The sequence below is a fragment of the Typopeltis vanoorti genome, chromosome 20 (assembly GCF_054136105.1).
Source record: "Typopeltis vanoorti isolate ZY-2024b chromosome 20, IOZ_Tvanoo_1.0, whole genome shotgun sequence".
Classification (NCBI taxonomy): Eukaryota; Metazoa; Arthropoda; class Arachnida; order Uropygi; family Thelyphonidae; genus Typopeltis; species Typopeltis vanoorti.
In genome coordinates this window covers 33,713,837-33,728,836 of record NC_143568.1, presented here as the reverse complement: position 1 = coordinate 33,728,836, position 15,000 = coordinate 33,713,837, and the positions used below count along the sequence as shown (strand labels likewise).

Below are 15,000 nucleotides of genomic sequence, written 5' to 3'. Positions count from 1 at the left end.
GTTCAGACCAATAGTTGAAGGCATACATTCTCCTACCTACAACCTTTCTAAATACCTCGTAACATTTTAAAGAAATCTTTCCGGAATTTTCACTTCTCATATTAAAAACTCTGCTGATTTTGCTTCAAAAATCAAGGACATCAAACTTAAAAAAAAAGCTTTAATGGCTAGTCTTGATATTGTCTCCCTCTTCACAAATGTGCCTGCTCAAGAAGTCCTCAATCTTCTTAAGAACAAATTATCCAAAAAAACTCTCCCATTGCATAAAGTCAGGTTACTTCAAACATGACAGTAAGATCTACTTACAAAACTCAGGTCTGGCCATGGGCAGACCACTCTCTCCGATTCTCGCAGATATATTTCTTAACGATGATATTTTTGAAGAAAAAGCTATTAACTCCTTCCCCCTTAAACCAAAATTTTGGTATCATTATATAGACGATATATTCCTCATCTGGGAAGACGGTGTCAACAGCCTCAATTTATTTTTGGAACACCTAAACAAGTTTATGAAAAATTCTCTTTTACCTTCGAACTGGAATCTGATGACTGCCTCCCCTTTCTAGATCTGAAGCTTATCAGGTGTTCTGAAAGTGTTAAAACTCAATTTTTAGAAAACCTACTCATACTGACAGATACCTTCATGCTTCTTCCCATCACTACTCTCTGCAAAAATTTGGTATTATTTCCACCTTAGCACACAGGGCCAGATCTTTAATAACAGAAGAAACAGAAATTAAAAATGAACTCCTTTTTCTTAAAAAGACTTTTATTGATAATGGTTTCTCTCCTAATAAGATCAACAAATTTCTCTCAAGAAATTTAACTTCAGAACTTGCTTCACTATGCTCCCAAAACTTCGCTACATACTTACTAAACCTAAAGAGAAACATCTTCCCACTCAGATCCCAGGAGTCTACAAGATTTTATATGATTGTAGAAAGCCATACTATGGCCAAACTGCTAAATCCATCCTTTTATGTATAGAAGAACATCGTAGAGATATTTCCTACAACAGGACTAGAGCCAGCACTCTCTCTAGCCACGTTCTACGAAGGCTGCCAACACATTGTGGATTGGACACAAACTTCTAATATCCATGTGTGCTATGATGAATTAGAAAGAAAAATTGTCGAATCTAGAGAAATTAGCTTAGATTCTTCCCATATCAACAACAGCCTAAGTTTCAATCTCTCTGATGCACACATTGCCTCTGTTCAATACTGGCACACTGGTGACAGCACGTAGTCAACTTTTGTTTGGAATGTTTTCAAAATGTACTACTGTCTTTTGTACTAGTACTGTTAATGTAATTTTTAAGTCTCTGTTATTTTTTGTATATTTCTTTGACTGTGATACCTGAAGAAGTTGATCCATTCAACGAAACCAGTAAACTAGTAGTATCTTTTTTAAATAAACCATGTCGCCTCTTTATCTCTTGGTATCAGTCATTTAAACTAATTTATAATATTTTCTACCAACTAAAAATGAACAGTTCATGTCATTTCTAGTTATGGCTATTTACCTTATTTTCTGGCATATAAGATGCACCCATTTTTCAGGAGCCTTTTTTTGGGAAAAAAAATATTTTATTGAAAAAAAAGTATACATTTTTGAAAATAATTATAACATCTTATCATACATTGATTGAAAACAATTTCATAGAATTTTGATGTAAAGCAATTATGTATGAAGTAAAAGTTTTAGAATTTTAATAAGAGTTTTAATCTTCATCCTCATCTTCAGAGCCTAACAAATTATCTTCTGAAATCTCTTCTGTATTTGAAACAGAGTCATTGCTTTCTTCAAACAATAAATCATCTTCAGTTGTTTTCTTGCACACAAGTTTTAGCAATAATAATTTTTACACTACTATTTTGTTTGAAGGCACATCAAATGTCATAGGGACCTCATTCATATTTCCTATTTGTGATAATTCAAAAGTTTCCTTGTTTCTTAGCATTAATGACATACTCATGAAAGCCAATAACTTTATTTTCATATTTGTCTGGCATCTTTTGTGATATTTTCATTTTAGGTTATTTCTTTTCATAAACCCCTAGCACCATGATGTTGAACCTGTAAATTCAATGATATCTCTGTCGTCATTCGCATTGATCGGAGAATAATCATTTTTGTCGATACTGAAACACCAGATTTTTATTATTATTTGATACCTCCAGGGAGTCCAAAGACTCATCGAGGTATATCATTTTCTGTAGCCTATTGCCCATATTTTTAATTCGTCCTCAAGTTCTGGCCATTTTACAATTCCTTTACAGAGATTATGTTTATTACATTTAGTCTCTTTTAAGTCCTGTTCTTGTTTTCTCCAAGTTTGTATCATTTTTTAGGTTGGCAGCAACCCAAAATACTGTTTCTTCTCTAATTGCCATTTTTCTTTGCATATGCAATGATGCCAATTCAAAAGCAATATTATAGCATGTCTATGTTGCTTTTGAGCCATGGGTTAATAATAAAAATAATCTTAAACACTAGATTATTACTAGAAAACATTAGAATAGACAACTGAATATCCTCAAATCTTCCATTATATTATTAATACAAATTAAAGAGTAGTGGGCCTAGCACCATTTCTGGGGCATCTACGATTCATCCTCATTTGCCTTAATTCACTCTGCCATATACCACCCTCTATTGCACATGAAGGACTGTTGGATGCATGACTTGTTAATTGTCATTATGAAACTACACAAGTGCAAGATGTTGAGCACTAGATTGACAACTGGCAAACTCCGTGTGCTGTGTTTGAAATGAAACCAAACACATTAAGTTCCATTACACTTTATGGAATGTACCTGTTGCCTACTTTAATTATTTATAGTTATCTATATTTTAAATTTCTTACATATTTAACTCAAAATCACGTATGACAAATAGGCAAGAGTAGAAACATAAAATAACAAATTTTGACTGATCAAAATTCTAATTGAAATTTCAAGCTTTGGCTTATAAGATGCACCCTGGTTTTGCGACAAATTTTTAAGGAAAAAAAAAATCTTATACACAATGCAAATGCAGCATTTCATTTCTACCAGTAGCTGCATAAAAATGCAGTCAAATGTAGATTGTGTTGGATGTGTTAAGCTCTTCACCAATTTACAAATTCATACCCAGATGGATTATTTAGACATGCACTCTGGTCCACTGGATTAAGCTAGGAATAGTATTTAGTAATATTATTATTATTTATATGAGTACTCCATGGAGTGAAAAGACTTATTGCAGGAAATTCACACTATCCATTAACTCAATACCTATCATATATCTCCTTAAATGTATTCAATGTTGGTGCACTCACAACCACCTATGGCAGTCCATTCCACTCATTCACTACTCTCCAAGTAAAGAACCTGGTCCGCACACTCTTAGACAACTAGTGTGACCCTTGTTTTCCTTCTACTCTCCATATGTTGAAAAAGTTATTTTATGTTAATCTTATAGAATCCCTTCAGGAACTTATAAGTTTCTATCATATCCTTTCTCCCCTGCCTGACAGTTAAACTCTGCAACCCACACACCTTCGGTCTATCCTAATAGGAAACATTCCACAGACCTATCACCAGCTTGGTCACTCGTCTCTGAATCCTCTCCACCACCTCCTGGTCCCCGAAAAAAAATGCAGGTGACCAAATATGTGCATGTTAGTCAACATGTGGCCAAATCATAGCCTTATAAATGGCGATAATAATCTCCCTATCTTTGCTTGTCAATGTGTTCTTCAACATCTGAGTAATCTTCTGAACTATTTTGCCAACTGTTGCAGTATATCCTCTGAATTTCAAATCTCTATTCACCTTCACCTACAGATTCCTAACCTCAACAATTTCCTATATTCTAGTACCAACAATATGATGTACAGGGTGTTCGGGATAAATTTGACAGTTTCGTAAGGAAAAAGAAAATCTTCTTTGTATCTATTAAATTTAATGAATTGACAAAAAAACATTACAGGCAGAGTTAATTACAATACTATCAACAAGATTTACTCAAAATAACCACCATTAGCATCGATCACAGCTTCAATTCTGCTTCGGAACCTCGAACAAGCTGATGCTACAGTCTCCCTGGGAAGGGCCGCAAAAACTGTTTTAATTTTATCCATTAACTGGGCTTTTGTATTACTGGAAGTGCGATTGGTGTCTTTTTCAACTGCGCCCCATACAAAATAATCCATGGGGTTAAGGTCTGGGGAGTTTGGAGGCCAAACATTTGGACTGGTGAAGTCGTAGAAATTTTCAGACAACCATTTTTGACTTTTCCCAGAGGTGTGGCAAGGGGCCGAATCCTGCTGCCATACATACGGCCTACCATTGGCTACCCTTGTTATCCAGGGCTTGACTACAGTTAGCAACTCCACGAACAAAGCCCAAATTCCAATGCCAGGGTTCTTCAACACCTGTTCCTGCAGATTTGCAAGGAATTCTGCTGTACGAACGCAATCAGATCGTCTGCTAGGGATCTTTCTTCTTGCTACATCCTCGTAGTCACCATTGCAAGTCTCTAGTTCATGCCTGATTGTTTTTACTGTATTCAGGGAGCATTGGGCAGCAGTCGTAATATCCTTATTTTGATGGCGGGCACGAATCATCATGATACAAGTTATTCTCTTCCATGATTCAGGTGGGTTCCAGCTATCCATCCTTTCTGACATCTTGTATATGAATGAAGAAGGGTCCAAACTTTTAAATGAAGAGAAGTGTGTGTTAATACATGTAACTTACGGAAAAATATAATTAATTATAAATATGTCAAATTTATCCCGAACACCCTGTATGTAATCCTTTTATTCCAAAGTGCATTACCTTACATTTTACAACATTAAATTGACAGTCCTTGTCCTTTTCCCACACTGCCAATTTATTGAAGTCATCCTGCAAGATACTGTATGTATATTACCTTTATCAACTATTGCCCTACCCAGTTTTGCATCATCAGCAAACAACTAAATATCCTCCATTATATTATTAATGTACAAATTAAAGAGTAGTGGGCCTAGCACCATTTCTGGGACACACATCTACAAATCACCCTCATTTGCCTTAATTTTACTCTGCCATATACCACCCTCTAATGTCTGTCTCTCAGCCGATCCTCCATCCATGCTGGTGATTTCATTTCATATTCCAACTTCATATCCATTCCCATTTGCTCCAGCTTATGCAATAAATTTCTATGTGGTATTCTGTCAAATTCCTTTGCAAAGTCCAACAGTATCATATGTAGCCATTTCCTTTATCCAATTTTGCTGTTACCTTATTATAAAATGTGAATAAATTACTGAGGCAGGATCTCCCTTTTACAAAGCCATGCTTCCTCCTATAGAGTATCATATTCCTATCCACGTATTCCTGAATTTTACTTTTAACCAGTTTTTCCAATACTTTAACCACCTCTACAGAAAGAGATATTAATTGTTCTGTAATTTGCTACTTCTGCCTTGGAGCTACCTTTATTTAATGGAAGAACCTTACCCTCTTTCCACTCCCTTGGAACTTTGCCAGAGCTAAGACTTAGATTAAATAACTTCATTAGAGGCACTGCCAATTCACTTGCATGTTCTCGTAGAACATGAATTGACACAGTATCTATCATACATTGCCTTGAACTTGCTCACTGTCATAGCACCCACAACAGATACTGGCAGCTTATTCCACTCATTTACCACTCTAAAAGTAAAGAACCAAGCTCTAACACCCCTGCTAACCACACTCTTGCCCAGCTTCCATAGGTGTCCCCTAGTTCTCCCACCACCAGTCCTGATCTCAAAAATATCCTCTGAATTAATCCTATAGAATCCTTTTAGCAATTTGAATGTCTCAATCATATCTCCCCTTTTCTGCCTATCAACTAGTTTCTGCAACCCACAAATCTTCAACCTGTTCTCATATGGCTCATTCCATAGACCTGCTATCATCTTAGTCACTCTCCTCTGGATCCTCTCCACCTCCTCCCCATCAAGAAGGAACCGAGGTGACCAAATCTGGGCACAGTAGTTGAGATGAGGTCTTATCAGGGCTCGGTACAGAGGTACAATAATTTGCTTGTCTCTGCTCATCAAGGTATTTTTCAACAACCAAGTGAGTTGATGAGCTGATTTAGCTACTTTTGCAACGTGCCCCCTAAACTTCATCTCCCTATCCACCAACACTCCCAAGTCCATAGCCTCATCAATCTCCTGGAGTACAGTTCTACCAATGTGGTATACTGCTGCTAATCTTTTCACCTTAAAATGCATAACCTTACATTTTGTCACATTAAATTGACATCCATTCTCCTTAGCCCAGAACTCCAATCTATCTAAGTCATCCTGCAAGACTTTGACATCTTCTGTATTCACTATTGCCCTACCCAACTTTGCATCATCAGCAAACAAATGAACTGTTCCACTTAGATTCTTCCCTATATCGTTAATGAACAGATTAAACAGCAGTGGTCCAAGAACATAACCATGCGGCACACCACTAGTCACAGGCCGTTTTTTGGACTCTACTCCTGAATAAACTACTCTTTGGTATCTCTCAATCAACCACCCACCTATCCATCTCACCAACCCTATATCCATTCCCATATGTTGTAGTTTACGGATTAGAATTCCATGTGGTATCCTGTCAAATGCTTTTGCCAGGTCCAGCAGTATCACTGTAAACCCATTTCCCTTATCCAGTTCTGCCGTCACCTTGTTATAAAACTTGAGCAAGTTACTGAGGCATGATCTACCCTTCACAAAGCCATGCTTTCCTGTACAGTATCTCATTTTCATCAATCCATTCCTGTATTTTTCCCTTGACTACTTTCTCCAAGACCTTGACAACGACTCCTGATATGCTGATTGGTCGGTAATTTGCCACTATAGTCTTGGATCCTCCTTTATGCAGTGAAACTATTTTCCCCTCCTTCCATGCCTTCGGGACTAAACCAGACCCGAGACTCAGATTAAACAACATGGTCAAGGGCACTGATAATTCCTTAGCCACTTCACGCAAGACCCGTGCCGGTATACCATCCAATCCCACAGATGTATTCACATTAAGGTTCTGTAATAGACTATCCTCCAATTCATTCATCACAATTCCCATATAAAGTAATGGTTTCTTCATTTTTTCAATGTCAACACCTGGATGATATACTTTTGCAAAGTGCATGCTCAGTAACTCCACTATATCGACTGGTTCAGTGACCTCCTTACCATCGTCATTCCTTAAAATCATTTTTCCATGTACAGTTTTTTTCTTGCTTGCAGCATATTGACAGAACTGTTTGGGATTCTTTTTTGCTTGCATAGCTAGTTTCCTTTCATAATCGGCTTTTGCTGTTTTTACCACACTCGTTACCCTTCTGGCCTGCACTTTATACCATTTGTGTGCCTTCAGGTCACCCCTTTCTTTAAATTCCCTCCACAGTTGTTTCTTTTTTTGCAGCTCAAGCTTAATGGTGTTATTCATCCATTTAACTCCTACTTGTTTTACTATTCGAACCCTAGGTATACAATCAGCCATAACCTTCTGTAAATGCTCCTTGACCACTTCCCATGCTCTATCGACGTCCAGCTCTTGCAGTTGTACATGCCATGGCAGCGATCCAAGCAATCTCCTAAGCTTGTCAAACTTGCCAGCACGGTAATTCCACATATACCCTGTCTTAATCAAAAATTCCACACCTTTAGCCACCTCCCAGGTCAAGACCTTATGATCACTCTCACCAATAGGTGGCAACATGGTCATATTCATTACAGTCAAATTCTCAGATGCTATTACCAGGTCAAGCACTCTCATACTCCTGAGACAGCATGTATTTTCAGTTACATGCTGTCTCAGATAGTTATCCCTTAATAATTGAATAAAATCCATTTCCTTCCTCACATGTGTCCTCTCCTCCAACTTCCAATCAATGTTACCATAGTTGAAATCCCCCATAATAATTACCCTCCTTCAACTCATTTCATCAATTTGTTTATGCATACTATCTCCACCATCTATTCCATCACCTTGTCTATAGCAGCACCCAACTGTATATTTTATTCTGCCATTCTCAATCTCATACCAAATAGCCTCAAATGAGCTCCTTTCACTAACCTGCAATACAACTTCAATTCTCCTTGGCTGCAATCCATCAGCTATCATCAATAACACCCCTCCCCCCATTTTATTCTCTGTGTCCCTCCTAAACACACTATAACCCACACATTCTATCCCACTAACTATATCATCTTCCGTCAGCCATGTTTCACTAATGCCAATAACCTGTGGCCAGGAAGAGGCAGTCAAAGCCAAAAATTCTTCCTTCTTGTTCCTAATACTCCTGGCATTAGTATATATGAAATGCAGTGATCCCTTTGTCCCACCCCTATCTTGATGCGTTATTCTAAATGTCCCATTCCCATTTTTTGTCCTTAGTGCTGGCTCAGGTACATTATATACATTTTTACACTCAACTGTCTCACTGAAGTTTGCATATCCACTTCCCCTCCCCTCGTCTCCTTGGTAGTTCTAGTTTCCCTGGTTCTGCACATCCATTTTCACTTCATTCAGCAACACTTTTTCCAGTCTCCGCACACCAAGTCCATTCAAATGCAGACCTCCATCTTGTATAAGTCCTTTCGCCCATCAAACTCATTCCACACGTCCACGAATTCCACACCACACCGTCTGCATAACCTGCGCATAATGTCATTTGCGATTATGGCCCTCCTTCTAAACTCCTCTCTGTCATACCGCGGCAACAGACTCACCATTTTAACTCTGTCACTCTTTTCTTTCGCTACCTTTAACAATACTTTCAAGTCCTCTCTCATAAAAAATTTATCACCTTTCAATTCATTCTTACCCGCCACATTGATATTTTTCACATAGTATTCACACTGATATTTTTCAGTGTACAGATAAAATTTATTATTGGGTATAATTTTGCATAAGATCTGTCTTTCTAAGTTTTCTTTAATGTAATTTCATGTTATTTATTTTTGTCTTCTGAATATCATTTATATATATATATATATATATTTATATATATATATAAATTAACTTAACTTATAACTTAAATTAATGAACATAAATATTCAGCTTCATGTGATGCATGTCTTTATGTGCATCTAATTTACTCCATCCTTCAGTAATTTAATGTACCTTATAAATATAGAACTCTTAAATTACATTGGTTTCATAATAGTCATATATTGTAAAACTAATAATTTCCTTCCCCTCTGTTTGATAGCCTTGGTTTCAATGGTAATTGCACACACTGCAGTTTATGATCTACCCACCTGATAAACAAACAGAAACTATTTGACACCTTCTTGTATGTTCCTCCATGAGCAAGTAGAAAACTAGATATTTTTTTCTTCCCACTGTCTGTGTTAATCATCAATTCATTTGAGTAATTTTAGAACATTATATAGGACGTTTAAGGATAGATTGCATACAATATAAAAATCAGTCAGTAGCCCAAATCAGATTATAATATCAGCATTACATTTTGTTCCTAAAGTATACATAACAGCTGAGAAAAAAATTTTAATTATTCAAAATATCTAACATAGTTCATTTTCCTCACCAAAATGTTTGTTAAAAAAGCAAAAAAAAAATTCCATTATCATCTGTGGATAAAGAAGTATAAGCTGTCATACATCTTCTTCTAAAGATACAAAAATGTAAATTATTCCCTGTGGAAAAAAAATATGAATCATTTATAAATCAGGACTTAAGTATTATATGAGGGAGGTCTGTAAAGTTCTCGGCCTCGCCCATATATAGCAATGATATCAGCAAGATTTTTTTATTTTTTTCCTAAGTTTTTACATCTGTCATAAGCATCCATGTGAAATTGCAAGTCATTTTATCAAGTAGTTTGTTTTATACAGCTGTCTGAAGCTAAAGTGTTGTCTGTATCCCTTGAAATGGATAAAACTGAGTATCATGCAGTTATAAAATTCTTTGTAAAAGAAGGTTTAATGCCAAAAGAAATTCATTCGAAATTCATAAAAGTTTATGGGCACTCTTCTCCTTCATTTTCGACAATTAAGAAATGGGCTGCTGAGTTTAAAAGTGGCCATACCAGCCTTGAAGATGATCCACGTGAAGGGCAACCAAAAAGTGTAACAACGCAGAAATCATTGATCAAGTGCACGATATGGTATTGGATGACCGGCAAGTTAAAGTGTATGAAATTGCTGAGACTATAGGCATTTCAAAAGAACGTGCAGGATATATTTTGTATGAAGAACTGCAAATGAAAAGGCTTTGCACAAGATGGGTGCCACACTTGCATGAAAATTTCTGAACAGTGCTTGGAGCATTTTAACAAGAATAAAACTGATTTTATGTGTCGATTTATTACTATGGATGTGACTTGGATTCACCATTACACACCAGAATCCAAACAGAAATCAAAACAGTGGACAGAAGCCAGTTGTTCAGCACCAAAGAAGACAAAGGCGGTTCCATCAACAGGAAAGGTCATGGCATCAGTATTTCGGGATGCTAAAGGCATTTTGTTTATTAATTATCTTGAAAAGGGTAAAACAATAACCGGGAAATATTATTCCGATGTTTTAACCAAACTACATGAAAAAATTCATGAAAAAAACCTGGTTTACAGAAGAAAAAAATCATCTTTCATCAGGACATGCACCTGCCCACAAAGGTGTTTTGACAATGGGAAAATGAACGGATCTGCACTATGAATTGTTGGAACATCCCCCCTATTCCCGAGATTTGGCTCCCTCTGACTTCTATCTCTTCCCAAAACGTTTTTCTTCGAATCAAGAGGTGAGTGAAGCTGTAGAGGAGTATTTTGCAGATATTACTGAGAACCGCTACAGGGACAGGATAATGGTGCTGGAGCATTGCTGGAATAAATGTATTAGTCTTAAGGGAGATTATGTTGAAAAATAAAAATAATTTTGAAATTATAAATTCGTTTTTTCATTGTTAGGCCGAGAACTTTTCAGACCATCCTCATACATTTTCCTACTCAGGTAAATGATGGTAAGAAAAGTACAGAAGTGAAAAAAATTGATAAAAAAAGTTTGTATATTCAGTGAGTGGGAAGCAGAAAGGGGAGATAAAATTGGTGAATATTGGTGAACAAGGAGCAAAACACTTAATGTTATAAATAAATATCACATTAATCATCTGAAAGCAGTTTATGTTTATTTTATTCCTAAAATATAGATTACATTTGTCTATGATTTTTATAAAATATGCTTCATTTTATTAATCCATTATATCCATATTAAACAAATATTTTTATATTTTTTAGCATCGATGCACCACTACCACAATTGAATGTTGAGAAATGTTCTCGCCAAGATACAATGTTCTTTAAGAAGAATGGACCAGAGATGCTTTTACATATATATGATAATGTCCAACTGCCAAATAATACTCAAGAAAATTTTGAAGCCCTCTATACTACACTAGCACTGTTGTGTGTGGAGTTGGGAAGTGATAATGAAGCAATGATTGATTTATTACGCATAATCTTTGCTATTCAGGTTTGTCTTTTTACTCTCTCTCTCTCTTTGTTTCTTTCATAATGATCTTACACGCTACAGGTTGTTGAACTTCTAGTTTATTAACACCTTAAGAAGAAACATTAACTTATGAAAAGAGAAAAACTATTTAGAAAAAAAAATTGATATCAATTCTGATGAATAATTAGTTATGTATTTAACTGAAGAAAATGCCTGTATGATAAGAAGTGATCAGTAGTAGCAAAATTGATTTTGATAACTTTTCTGAATGACATTGAAAAATTTTAGGAACAAGACTAATATGTGAAAGAACTGTTATGGCTGGATAGATTTAAGATTTGTACAGAATTATTAGTTATTGAGTAATACTGTCATTCTTGGAAGAAAAGCAAGATCCTTTCTTGAATGTGTTCAAGAAGGTAGGTTTTGCTGTGTTTGTGTTCTACATGTTGATACTATAAAAAATATCAGAGAAGTTATTTAAAAGAGAAAAACCTATTCTTGTGTATAAATGTTGTTTACCCTTCCTCATTTCTATTTATTTCTATTAAGTTATTTTACTAGACTAAAGGTTATTTATTTCACTGATTGGTTTTTGTAAAAAGTTTCAGAGAAAGGTTCAGAGAAACATTTGTTTTCACTTTTGTCATTTCCACAACAATTCATTGCATCTGGCATCTAGGCTTGTTAAGCAAATTACCAATATTTGGTCTACCTGCCATCCTCTGTAATTGGGCAGCCAGCTTTCTCTCTAATCATTCACTGGATGTCATGGTGGATAGCTTCCTGTCTTTGAGCTTTGCTACCAATACAGAAGTGCATGTCTCAGGACTCTGTTTTTTCACCCACCTACTATAGATAAATGACCTACTCTCAATTGTCAGTAATCCTATTCACAGCTTTGCTGATGATAGTACTCTCCATTCATCTTGCTCATGCAGTACTCAGACATCCCAAGTTTCAAGATCATCTTCAACCAATGCCTTAAACATTGATCTCTATACCATCTTTCATTGGGTGAGGAGAATCTGGTCAACATCAGTGCCACCAAAATGTAGCCTTACTTTTTCTCTTCCAAAATGGATTTCAGCTGACCTAAACTTACCCTCAATAATATGCAAATCACCAAATAGGATCTTTGCTTGGAATAACATTTATCTCTATCCTCTCATGACATAAACACATTACATCATTTGTTTCCTCAGTATGTAAAAAATTACCTTTGCTTTAACACAAGATGCTATTTTTTTCACCCACCCAGCTATTAACTCTATACAAATCCCAAATTCAGCATTGTTAGATTACTATTCACATGTTTGTAGTGGTGCACCTAAAACCTTCCTAAAAATTCCTGCTATATGGAGGAAAGCAATTTGGCTCATAGATGATCCATCCTTACAGACTCATTCAACCTCTATCTCAAAGATGCAGTGTTTCAGTGCTCTGTGTTTTATTTGTACCTCCATGGTACAAATGGGTTCGATTCCCATCCATGACATAAGTAATCCTTATCTAGTTTTTTTTGACTGAAGGTGAGTTAGCTAGTCTCATGTGGAGGTAGAGGGTTTTTCACCCAAAAACTCAGGTTTTTCACCTTCCTCAGAACAGACAAACTGGCATACATATTGCCCCACGAACACACAGATCTACAATCATAAAATACATACACTTAATCCCTCATTAGTAGAGCTCAATCCCCCCTCCCAAAAGGACAAGGGAGGAAGAGGGGGTGGGAAACCCATTAGAATAAATAATCTCCATGGTCACTACTCTAGTGAATCCATTTCAATGAAATTATGTTGACTGCGCCTTTGTTATAATGATGTCGTTGTGCCATTGTAATATCTTATCTTTTCTTATAGCGTGTGGCCGTCTTAATTCCTTAATCTTTTCTTAGTATCACTTTGACTTTACGATTCCTATGAACGGTAACACTGCTGGTGAATAAGTCTATGAACCAGGCTTATTCACAGGTACAGATAACTATCTCCTATGCTAACAGAAAACAGGAAAATTTATTTTATTAATGACTGTTCCACCTGAATTCTAGATGTGGAGCATCAGAGATAAATTATAGCACCTGTAGGATATAGCTAAATCTATTTGTGGGTTTAATTGACAGTCGTGGCAATTCCCTAAATTCTAAACTAACAGGTTCGAAGTTTTTGCGAGGTAGTGCAAAGATCAGGCAATAGTCTCTATTAAACAAGCATAACATTTATTTTAACTTAAAGTAAATCTTTACACTAGTATATACTTTTCATCTCTCTTTTCATAACCTTAACATGAATATCAACTTCTATTTAACAATATTGAACTTCCCAATATAGTGAGAGGAGACTCATATTCTATAATTCTGGCAGTTACTATCCTTACTTATGCTATGCTATCATTACAATATCCAACTTTGCTATCCGTGACATTCTCATTTAGCTTAGTAACATTATGTCCAGTGGACTCGCAATCAATCTTTCGTACTTAATACTTAACACAAAGATTTCTACTCACAGGTCCTTGACAATACATATAGTCCTATTAGCACATAAGATCTTTATCTGTTTCTATTGACTTCTCCGATCCATTCAGCATACTGGAGTTCCTCGTATGGTGCTCTACAGGCATCCTTCCATAATTCAAGTGCGGGAGCAGCGGCACATCTTCACCGAAAGAAATAGGTTGACTCATGGCATCCTGCGTTCAGTGCACGAGGCAAGTTCCTTTACTTCGTATACATTGCAGAAACTTTTACTTCTTCCCTAGGACTGCCCGTTTCTCCACAGGTTGCGCTCTGATGAAAATCCAAACTGGCCCGTGAACTGCAGCTAGATGACAACAAGAGAGAGAGAGATCTTGCCCTTCAGGCCTCCTATATACCGGTTCCAGAACCGGTATAATTCAGAACTCCAGAATTTTTGGGAGTTCTGTATTTTAGGGTCGGAGACCCCCAAATATCCTGCGATCACGCTGACGTCAGCAGTCTTGACCTTCAACGAAGGCAGGAAACTTCCTTGCTTGAATGACCTTCACCGCTATAGTTAGCTTTTAGGTCCCAGACATAATCCTTTTTAATTCTTTTTACTTAAGGTAAACTTATTTTAATACTAGGCTATTTTTTACAATATCAATTTGATAAGTGTACATAAAGTGTACAACTTGAATATTTATTATTATTACTATTATTATCTGAGACCTCCAGGGAGTCAAGGACTCATCGAGGGAGGCTGTAAATTACCCAACCCAGCTATCATACCTTCCTTTGAATTCATTTACACTAGATGCACTCACTACCCGTAAGGGCAAATTATTCCACTCACTCATTGCTCTCTGGGAGATAAACCTAGCTCTTAACCGTTTCTTGACTGAGAACAACCTTAACTTTCACGGATGCCCCCCCCCCGTATTCTCTCCCTGCCTTCCATATAACAAAAAATTTAATCATTTGAAATGCTATAACTCCCATTCAAAAGTTTATAGACCTCCTCTATCATATCACCCCCCCTCTTTCT

The 15,000-nt window shown here is 36.4% G+C and overlaps 1 protein-coding gene across 2 annotated transcripts in view; it reads left to right on the top strand.

The window, feature by feature from the left end:
• Positions 1-15,000, top strand: part of stmA (Protein EFR3 homolog stmA) — a 382,799-nt gene that overhangs the window by 240,904 nt on the left and 126,895 nt on the right. For both annotated transcript variants that reach the window (XM_090409773.1, XM_090409772.1), the window contains exon 13: positions 11,281-11,515. In XM_090409773.1, coding sequence (XP_090265899.1) covers positions 11,281-11,515 — 235 coding nt within the window. The remainder of the gene's footprint in view (positions 1-11,280; positions 11,516-15,000) is intronic.